Raw genomic sequence first — 11538 nt, 5'->3', positions numbered from 1 at the left:
AGCGGCTGGTAGTTTCAAACCGCTGACCTTAAGGTTCGCAGCCCGATTCGTAACCACTACGCTACCAGAGGTGACTTAAAGTAGAAGAGCTGATGTGTGTAGGTTATATGCAAATACTGCACCAGTTTATTTAACATACTTGAGCATTCTGGATTTTGGTATTTGAGGTGGAGTCCTAGAACCAACCCACCTTGAACACTGAGGAATGACTATAATCATAAAAAACAATGCAGTTAATCCGATCCTTCGTACATTGCTGGTAGGAACATAAAATGGTGTAACCACTGTGGAAACAGTTGATAGATGCTCAAAAAGTTAAACAGAGAATTACCACATTAACCAACAATTCCACTCCTAGGTATACACCCAAAAGAACTGTGCACAGATATTCATACAAATACACGTACATAAATGTTCATAGCAGCACTATTCACAAGAATGTAAAAGTGAAAAGAACTCAAATGTCCATTAAAGGATGAATGGATAAACAAAGTGCTGTAGCCAAACAATGGAATACGACTCAGTCAACAAGAAAAATGAAGCTCTAATATATCCTACTTCAACAAACCTCAATAACAGTATGCTACATGAAAGTCATGGTGTGGTGTTGTAGGACAGGCACTGAACTGCTTGCTAATCACAAGGCCAGCAGTTCAAAACCATCAGCTTCTCCTCAGAAGACCCTATAGAGGGTCACTATGAGTCAGAACAGACTGGACAACACTTAGCAACAACACAACAACATGAAAGCCAGGCATCAAATGTTATCTACTGTATTTCATTAAATATCCAGATTAGGTAAATCCATGGAGACAGAAATCAAATGTGTAGTTGCAAAGTCAGCAGTTCAAACACACCAGTTGCTCCTCAGAAACCCTACACTGGATCACTATGAGTCGGAACCGACTCAACAGCACTTAACAAGGGATAGGTGATGGAAATGCATTGGAACTAAACAAAAGTTGTCATTCCACAAACTGCAAATGTACTCTACATGGCATTGAATCATCAACTTAGAGTGGTTAATTTTGTTATGTAAATTTCCCTTAAACATAAACAAAGTAATAAATATATATGAATGTCTCTGTGTGAAGTAAAATGCTAAAAATATTTTCTCAAATATTTACATACCTGATCACCCATCTTTTCTTCATTTCTATGTTGTTGTTATGTGCCGTGGAGTCAATTCCAATTCATACTGACCCTGTACCAGGTTTCCCAGGCTGTAAATCTTTACGAGAGCAGAAAGCCTCATCTGTCTCCCACGGAGCGGCTGGTAATTTCAAACTACTGACCTAGCGGCTTGCAGCCCGATTCATAACCACTATGCTACCAAAGCGCCTTAGAGGATTCACTAAATCCATCACTTCATTCATTTCCATAGGTCTCAGTTGTCCATTGCCTCATCCTTACTACCCCTCTACCTGTACCTTTCTTGATGTCCTAAGTAACCCTTGTTCTGAGTTAGCTACCAGGTAACCAGATCTAGCTGTGTTCCTTATCTTTATAACTTTGAACTCAACATCAATTATTTCCTCTATCCCTCAACTAAGGGGCCTTGGAGGAACAACAGTTAATTAAGCACTTGGCTGCTAACAAAAGGTTAGCAATTCGAACCCACCCAGTGTCTCCACAAAAGAAAAACATTAGAGACCTGCTTGTATAAGGATTGTTGTTGTTGTTGTTAGGTGCCATCAAGACTCATAGTGACCCTATGCACAACAGAACGAAACACTGCCCAGTTCTGGGCCAACCTCACATCCTGTTGCTGCCACTTTGCCAATCCATCTCATTGGGGGTCTTCCTCTTTTTCTCTGACCCTCCACCTTACCAAACATGATACCCTTCTCCAGTGACTGGTCCCTCCTGACAACATGTCCAAAGTATGAGAGATGAAGTTTGGCCATCCTGGCCTCCTAGGAGCACTCTGGTTGCACTTCTTCCAACACAGATCTGTTGGTTCTTTAGGCAAACCATGGCACTTCCAATATTCTCCTCCAACAACATAACTCAAAAGCATCAATTCTTCTACAGTCTTCCTTATTCACTGTCCAGCTTTCTCATGCATATGAGATTACTGAAAATACCATGCCTTGGGTCAGGTGCACCTTAGTCCTCAAGCTGACATCTTTGCTCTTCAACACTTTAAAAAGGTCTTGTGTAGCAGATTTGGCAAATGTAATATGTCATTTGATTTCTTGACTGCTGCTTCCATGAATGTTGATAGTTGATCCAAAAAGAATGAGGTCCTTGACAACTTCAGTCTTTTCTCCATTAGTAAGAATGTTGTTTATTGGTCCAGTGGTGAGGATTTTTGTTTTCTTGACATTGAGATGCAATCCATACCGAAGGCTGTAGTCTTTGATCTTTATCAGTAAATATTTTAAGTCCTCTTCACTTTCAGCAAGCTAGGTTACTGCCTACAAAACCCTTTGTGGCAGAGGACTAGAGTAGAGAGTGAAGCGTCCAGCTGATAAGAAGAGAGGGCATATGCACAAGAACACCCACACTTGCAGATAAAACCCATTTGACCTGGCTTCAATGACTGGATGATCAGAGCTCAACCAGAAGAAGAAAGAAGAGGAAAAAAATGAGTAACCTGATACAATTTGATGAACTTGACGTACACCTATGGAATCAGTAGCTCAAAAGAGGGGACAAATCTTTACAGCAAGGATCAGTCCCACCCCCTCCATACACAGAGTAGACAGGGATGGGCAACTTGGACATTTGATACCCAAAGTGGGGGGGCTACAAAGGCAAGAAGTGACTGGCTTACAAGTTTTCAAGAGGGAACCTAGATCCAGAGGGCGCGGAGGAAGGTAGAACCTCCACTGAGTAATATCCAATCTGTCTGGGCAGGGCTGATGAAAGGAGATGGGGGATAGGTCTCTTGTGATACAATAGTGAGTAATTACTAACAGGACTGACTGTGAAGGTTGGAAATGTAAAGGTAGACGTTTTGTAGCAAGGAAGGAGGGATTGACTTTGCAGTCTAGGAGTGGAGGTCCCTGGGACAATCAAGCAGAGAACGGGATCCTACCCAGAGAAGCAGTGACACCATAGATGGAGGCAGAGACGATGACGTAGAGAGATGAAGCAGCTGGGGACTTTAGGCCCAGATAGGGAGAGGGGCTCTGTGCTGATGACTGGGGGGCAGGCTTGCAGGGTATAACCTTTGGTTGGTTGATGATACATGGAGGGTGTTCTAACAACCATGGCAATGAAACGATAGGATGAAAGTAAAACTAATGTTCTCCCATGTAAACTATCACATAATTCACAATAAAACATTTAAAAAAAAAAACAACCCTTTGTGGCAGTTTTCGTCTGTCTCATGGAGTCACTATGAGTTGAAAGCAACTCAGTGGTACCTAACAACATTTCTCAAACAGTAAGTCACCCAAAGCCCTCTCAAACTCATTTCCTCCTTATTATCCCACTATCACTATATCTAGATCAATCTGTCCTCACCACTTTCTTAGTACAGATTACTACAGAAGTGTGAAGCTGTAGGATAAGCACTGGACTGCACACCACAAGGTGAGCGGTTCAAACCCACCAGCTGCTCCTCAGAAACCCTATACAGGATCACAATGAGCCGGTACTAACTTGACAGCACTAACAACTGTAGCAGCCGTAGAAACTCTACGTCTCACACCTACAATGTCCGACTGCTAACTCTGTAATTCAACCGTCACACAATCACTAGAATTCTTGTTAAAACAAAATGTGAACATATTGCTTCCCTCTTGCAGACCATGTAAGACTAGTCAGAGGTTCGAGGCCCTCTAGGGCCGAGTGTAACAAATGAGGCCACTGGCAGTTAATGGCAAATTGCTTTCATATTAATATTCAGGTATATATATTAAATTAATACACTGGAGCCTTTGAAAATCCACAGATAAATGTGATATTTTCCTAAAGCCGAGACTAAAGGTTGCAAGGTTAAGCCTTTCTCCAAAGGATTAACTAAAAATATCTTAGTTACTTCTCAGTTCTTTGTTCTATAGACAAAGAACCCATCCTCCCTAATCCCTTTTCCAGGTGCAGCCCATTCACCTGGGCGTCTCCTGCAGAACTCTCACCTTCCCCCATGGAAGGCATGCAGTAAAAATTGCAGGGCAGTGAGTTGCTGCCTGCAGAGGCCACGATGACTGTGCTCCCAAGCCTGCCCACCAGTGATGTATCCACCCTGGCTTTGGGGTGCCTCATTGTCTCCCTTCTTCTGTTTGTCTGTGTATTCTTTCGCTATCCCTATCGCCGCTGGATCTCCCCTCCTCGTGAACCAAACACGCATGACAACTATGTCGAGGGAAAACCCCAGCACTTCCCTGTTTAAAATTCTTCAATGGCTCCAGGCCTTTCAATTTAATTTCAAGATAAACTCAGAACACATCATTTTATGACCCAACCCTAGTGGTTTCATTCTGCATTTATCACTTCATTCCAACTATCATGTTATCAAACTGAAATACCTACACGTCTCCAAACGCACTATGTTTTTCACTCAAGCTATGCTTTTGTGCATGCTATTCTCACCACCTAAAATCTCCTATTCCACCCCCCACTCATAATCCCTAATCCCCACCTCCAGTCGGCAAACTACTATTCATTCTTCAAAACTCAACTCTAGCATCCTGGTTAACAAGTCTTTCTTGACTCTCCAACTTTAAATAAATACCTTACCAGGTTTTCATGCCACTCCATACTCTAATCATTTGTCAAATCTTAACCTGGATCTTTGACTTCTTTCATCCTGCTCCATGATATTGGAAAGTTATGGACCCTATGAGCAAGTCCATTACAAGTTCATCTCTGAATTTTGATGGAATACTACTTCTAAGTAATCCTTTTATTCTCCAAGTGTTGATTCATTAGCACAATTATTTCCAATTTAAAAGCTATAATGTGGCACTGTGGGATAAAGCACTGGACCATAAGGTTGGTTTGAACAACAAGGTTGGCGGTTCAAACTCACCAGTCGTTCCTTGGAAACCCCATACAGGGTTGCTATGAGTCAGAACCCACTTGAAGGCACTTAACAACAACACACTCCTGGGGAGCTACAACAGGTAGCTCAGAGGTAACCATTATATAAAGACTCTGTTAAATGTTTCCAAGGAGCAGCTGGTGGGTTTGAACTGCCAACCTTGTGGTTAGCAGTCCAGTGTTTATCCTACAAAGCCATACCAGGATAATATATAAAGACTCTATTATTAATATTTCTCACATATGTAGACAATGTTGTGGTTAATAAAACACAAAGTCATTAAAAAGTAACGGATAGTAATTTTTTACTAATGAGCATTTTCTCAATTAAATACAGGAAGTCCCTGACATACGGAGTCCTGGTGTAGTGCTGTATAATACGCACTTGACCACAAGGTCAGTTTGAACTGCCAGGTTGGCAGTTCAAACTCACCAGCCACTCCTTGGAAACTTGGAAACTGGGTCACTATGAGTCAGAATCAACTTGACAGCATTTAACAACAGATCCTGATTTATAATAGGATTCCGTTGCAATGACTCTATCATGTCAGTTCTGACCTAAGTCAAATACCCTTTTTTTTTTAAGTTTCATTATTATTGCATTTATTATCAATATTTCTATAAATCCAATCTTCATCTTTGGGAATTAGCATGAGTATGATAACATCAGCAAATTACATGTTGCAATATTGTATGTAATACATATTAGTAACTGATAAAGTATACCCCCAAAAAAAACCCTCAGACAATTGTTAAGCATAGTTCAACTTAACTTTTATACAACCCAAGTCAAGGACTATCCATACTAAAAATTTAAGTAGGACATGGGGGGTCTATAACATTGTTTTAAAGTTAAAGAGGTTGTTGGTTGTTAAGTGCCATTGAGTCAATTTGGACTCACAGCAACCTTGTATAAGGTTTCTAAAGAGTGGCTAGTGAGTTTGAATTGCCAACCTTATAGTAAGCAGTCCAGTACTTATCCTATAACAGCATACCATTAAAGAGGTAGACATCTTCAAAATATGGGGAAGACTATTCCTCATAACACTTTCCAACCTCCAAGTTTCTGTTTAACCCCTACCCACTGCCATACCAGGTTGTTGTTGTTAAGTGCTGTCGAGTCGATTCCGACCCATAACAAACCTGTATAGAGTTTCCAAGGAGCAGCTGGTAAGCTTGAACTGCCGATCTTGCAGTTCAAATGGCTTTGCAGTCTGGCGCATTAACCCATATCGCCACACCAGGACTCCAGGTAAGCACATGTAAGTATTTATTATATGGCTCCTTAGAAAAATGGTTTGCTGATCCCTGAGGCTCTAAACTATGGCCTACATTCAGTGCCATAATTTCCTCTGAGGACAGCAGACGCCATCAAAAATTCTGAAGCAGCAGTAAAGTACCATAATTAAAAAGGCATTCCTAAGATTTCTGGTTAAACAACACTGTACAGGACAGATATTAAGAAAGAAAGATCACTTAGGAAACTCCCCAAGTGTTTAGGCATTAGGAATAAGAGAAGGAAAATGAAATGCTGGGGTTTTTTAAGGAACAAGCACACTGACTTGGTGACAACATGACAGCAGAGACAAAGGTAAGACTGAGGCTCAATCTTCAACAATGTGATTCTCAGACTCTGCATTCTCTCCTACATTCTACTATAGACTCACAGTTCTTCACAGTTTCCTGCCTTTATTAACTGTGGAGTTCTTAAAATCCTAAATCTAATTCCATATCCTCTACGAATAAGGCATTCCCCATGCTTGCTATCTGGCTAACTTCTGGGTAAGCAAATCAATTACAAGTAGTTGCAATAGAATTAGCAGAATGAGAACACAGGGTCAATGTCAAAGGTGAATAGAGCACTCACCTGTGGTCGCAAGCAGAGAGAATGGGAAACTAAGATTTCAGGTCCAGAATTGGTTCTAGTCAAACAGGAAGCAACTATAAATGAGCACACAGCAGAAGCAGAATATATTTAGGATTCTGACATGCTCTTTCTGATGTGCAGACAGACAGCACTAGAGAAGTCTAAAAGGTGAAGAATTAAATGGAGCGGACCCTATTGGTCTTCTGTCTAGAAAAAGCAGGCTTCCTTATTAAAGATACTACTTCTCAAAATGGTTAGTACTAACCTTCAGTAACAGATTTTTCACATCCCACAAGGTTGAGAAGGATATCATCATCTTTATCATCATCGACTTCACATCCCAGTAGCATCCAACTTTCCACATCATCACTTTCTGAGATGGTGCTGTCTTCCTCTTCACTTGAACTGACCTCTATAATCATGACCTCTTGGGCCATAGCTGATTTCTCTTGAGGTTTGGGTTTCTCAATATCCCTCTTACATTTCTTATCAGCCAACTCATTAGAATGAAGAAACACAGGACGACACCGGGTCTTTTCTTGTGGTGAAACTGTAATATTCTTTCTTTTACATCTATAAATACTATCTTCATCAGACAAAGTGATGACCTCTGACCCATCTGATAGCTGGATGACCTCACTATCTGAAATCACAATTAGGTTCTTCTGATTTGGTTTACTACTCACTGATTCAGAATTCCCAGAGTCCTTTTCTTCATGTTCTTTTTCTCTGGCATCACCAAGAGCTTGAGCATAATGCACTTGGCTGTAGAGTTGAAATTCCACCTCACTATCAACACTTTGACTAGATGATTCTTCACGATAAAGGTCATCTTCATATGCTTCTACAGTTTCATAACCACCAAACATCATGCAGCGTCAGTAACCTTGATGCTGTAAAAGACAAAGTCACGCAAATATATTTAAAAATAGCAGCTCATGGCTGTTTACTACATGATGGTGTCAACAGAAACAACTTCTGTGTAAGGCCACCATTTTCTTAATACCTTAACATTTTAAATAGCTCTCACTGCTTCAACCATCCTTCATCCTTCCAGGTATACACTTCAACTATAACTAAAATCCACAACAGGGAAAAATGATCAAATTTACTATTTTGGTGTAGATTTTTACCTCAACCAAAAAACAACCTTATGGTCTTTAGATTCTTGATCAGAGGAATCCATAAAAATATCTGGTAAACCTGGCTTACTTCAGTGCTAGCTACACAGACACATATGAAGTAAACTAAGTTGCTATGAAGTAAACTAAGTAGCTAAATTTGAGGCAAAACTTGACAGCTTTTGAGACTAAAAGCAATGACAGAAATACCTTCCAACTGTGGGCATATTCAAGGGGCCCTGGTGGCACAGTGATTAAGTCCTCGGCTGATAACCAAAAGGTCAGTGATTCAACTCTACCTCGAAGAAAGATATGGCAGTCTGCTTCCATAAAGACTGTGAAGTGCTGTCTGTTAAGTTGTTTCTGATTCCAATCAACCCTGTATAGGGTTTACAAGGAGCAGCTGGTGGGTCTGAACCACTAACTGTGTAATTAGTAGTTCAGTGCTTATCCTACAGCGCCACACCAGGACTCCATAGTCTGTCCTACAGGGTTGCTATATTCTTGACTCATAGCAACCCTACTCTATCCTATGTTGTTGTTGTTGTTGTTAAGTGCCGTCAGCTGGTTCCAACCCATAGCAACCCTGTATAGGGTTTCCAAGGAGCAGCTGGTGAGCTTGAACTGCTAACCTTGTGGTTCAAAGCAACTTTGCAGTCCAGCGCATTAGCCCATAAGTCAGAATCGATGGGAATGGGCTTTCGGTTTGGCGAGCATACTATTCAATCCTGCTCATCCCTCCCCTCAGCTTAAACATCACTCCCTCCAAGAAGATTCCCTTGGCCCACCAGACTAAACAGGCTTCCATAGCACTTTACAGTTCAAAACATACGTCCAATTCCTATTTATTCAATGTAAACTGCCCAAAGACAGACCATAAACCCTAGGAGGACAGGAAATATAACGGATCCCCAAAGCCAAGCACAGTCTGGCATCTAAAAAAGTTTGTTGACTTAATGAAAAAATCAGTATCATCAGGCATTTGTTCAGACCTGATAAATCTAGTATGTGCATAAAATATAGAAAGTATGATGGGGCAAATTTCATACTTGTCTTTAATTGTACAAAAGTCTTTAATTCTCATATCGTCAGCATCGGTACTGAAGGAATACTGATCAAAATGAGGGAGCTCTGGAAAAGAACTTTTGCGTTAAAAAATCAGAGGCAGCCCAGATAATAAAGACAATGCCAATTCATTCTTTCCACTCCACTTTTAGTTATACATAAAAGAAATAATTAAGAAAGATCAGTCGTTTTCAAATTCTTTGTCCAAAATATCAGGATTTCCTGGTAGCACATTAGGTGATATGACCAGCTGACCCCCAAAATCAAAAGAACAGGAGCCAAAAACGCACTAAGCTCATGCTGCAATTTTTGTTGTTTTCCAGAAATAAATCAACTTTTAATGCCTTTTTTCTTCTAACAGATACAATATATCTGTTCCCTTACTCCCCATGTCTTTCAGGTTGCTACACTGTTATTGTCATACACATTGAATGTGGCTGTCTGAATAATAATGCTCAGAGCATTTATCAGTGTATATTGAAATGTTAGCCTCAGAGGAATTCAAATAAAAGATGAATTCTTCCCTTTTTATTTAATAGGTAAATTAATTCTAAAAGAAGTCAAAGGAATTATGCTTCCTTCAAAATCCTCGCAGGACCCATCCGGGGGATCCAGTGTGGACTTCAGATAAAACATAATTCTGGTGCAGCACAGAAAAAAATTAAAGAGCTAAATTACAGAGTTACAAATTTGCACTACTCTTGGAGCCATCCCAAAGGAAAGGGATTAAGAATAGAGCCATAGGCACACCTGTGAATGTATGCCAAAAATAAACTACAGAAACATAATAAAAACTGACTTCCTTGGGTCTAAGGATTTATCTCTTTCTCTGAAATATAGAAAAATGAATTTAACAATTTAGCTCCTATGGCCTTTAAGAGGATTTTGTACTTTCTGTACTTGAAAATTGTGTTCACTATAACTTGCCCAATTTATGTAGTTTTAAGTATGACAGGGTGAAGGTTAGCCTGAGGCTGTTTTGTTTTATGTTACTACTTTCATTACATTCAAATGCATTTAATTTACTTTTTTTTTTAAGTGTATACTCATGAAAGAATATTAAATATACACAAATTTGAAGGCTTTCTCAGTTTCTGATCACTGCACACAATCACAAGCATACTTAATTATGTAACACAAAATTCTGATGACAATCACAAATTTTTTAATTGGGAAGGGACCATTTAGACTATCTCATATTCCTCCAAACCTCCTTAATTTATAAATAAGAAAACTGAGGTCCAGAGAGATGAGGCTTATTCAAATGGACTACAAACCACAAGGTTGGCGGTTCAAATCCACAGGCTTCAAACCCTATGAGTCAGAATGTACTCTACAGCACTTAACAACAACAATCCAAAGTTATGCAACTGCTTAACATTTCTCTTTCTGCCAAACAGCTACCATCTTATAACATTATAATATACAAATGGATACATTTTAAATACTTTTAAAACCCTTCCTTCAAAGCATTGCATTGGTTCTGTCACCTAAATTTACCTCAAAAATCCATTTTACTTTCCAGTGGAGTATAAAAACTAAGAAAGAGGCATTTTAAGTGGATGGAAGAAAACACATCTTAAATCTGTCCATTTATCATACAAGAGTCTCCCAAACTGGTACTTGAAATTCTACTGGGGGAAAAAGTATGGCTAAATTCATCCATACATGTCCCAGCTATTCTTGGGATACTTTAAAAAGTCTTTTATGGGAATGAATCCTGTCTGAAACACCTCCTTCATCATCTTTCCTTAGCTTTTTTCCTTTTGACATACAGTCTCTTCTCACCCTAGAAGCTGTTTTACACCCCCAATGCTTAGCTTTCCTTAGCTTTTTTCCTTTTGGCATACAGTCTCTTCTTACCCTAGAAGCTGTTTTACACCCCCAATGCTACTAGGAATCCTCACTTCCATTTTTCCTCGGTTCAGTCCCCATCCTCAGATTCTTTTGAAAACAGCAATACTAAACTGTCCCCAAAAGTATAATGCTGCCTTAAGTATATACACGGAGTACTTCAAATTCTTTGGAAGCGACAGACTAAGTATTCAAAACACCTTCTGATTTTATATTCAGGGAAGTGGGCTCAGAGAAACTTATTCATTGAAGGCTCTAAAAAATCTAATTCAATCCTGTAACCTGAAATGAAGGTAAATTTAGCCTACAGAAGAGTTTCTAGTCTCCAGGAAGCCCAGGCCTGCACTGTACCGGGAGATCTTCCTTAAAGTTGAAGGCAACTATCGGCTCACGGCACTAAGAGATAGGGGAATCCTAGTGCACATGGACCGAGTCTCCTTGATTTATATGGGGAAAGGTGCACGTGTCCTGACATACTTTTGGTCCCACTACTGCAGGTGGGGCTTCTGACAGCGGAGACTGGAGTTGATCCAGCACTGTTGGATGTTCATAAGCCAGGTTCTCATTTAGGCACGGATGGACCTCTACGTTTACTTGACTGATCGGCTTCCCAAAAAGTCAGAGAAAATTGGCGGGGGG

At 40.1% G+C, this 11538-nt stretch overlaps 1 protein-coding gene across 1 annotated transcript in view; it reads right to left on the bottom strand.

Moving 5' to 3' along the window:
* Positions 1-11538, bottom strand: part of ZCCHC7 (zinc finger, CCHC domain containing 7) — a 280851-nt gene that overhangs the window by 268768 nt on the left and 545 nt on the right. The window contains exon 2 of the mRNA XM_006863121.1: positions 7125-7752. Coding sequence (XP_006863183.1) covers positions 7125-7731 — 607 coding nt within the window. The 5' untranslated portion in view covers positions 7732-7752. The remainder of the gene's footprint in view (positions 1-7124; positions 7753-11538) is intronic.

The sequence above is a fragment of the Chrysochloris asiatica genome, unplaced genomic scaffold, assembly GCF_000296735.1.
Source record: "Chrysochloris asiatica unplaced genomic scaffold, ChrAsi1.0 scaffold00053, whole genome shotgun sequence".
Taxonomy (NCBI): domain Eukaryota; kingdom Metazoa; phylum Chordata; class Mammalia; order Afrosoricida; family Chrysochloridae; genus Chrysochloris; species Chrysochloris asiatica.
The sequence above is the reverse complement of the archived record's forward strand: the minus strand, read 5'-3'. Positions and strand labels throughout refer to the sequence as shown.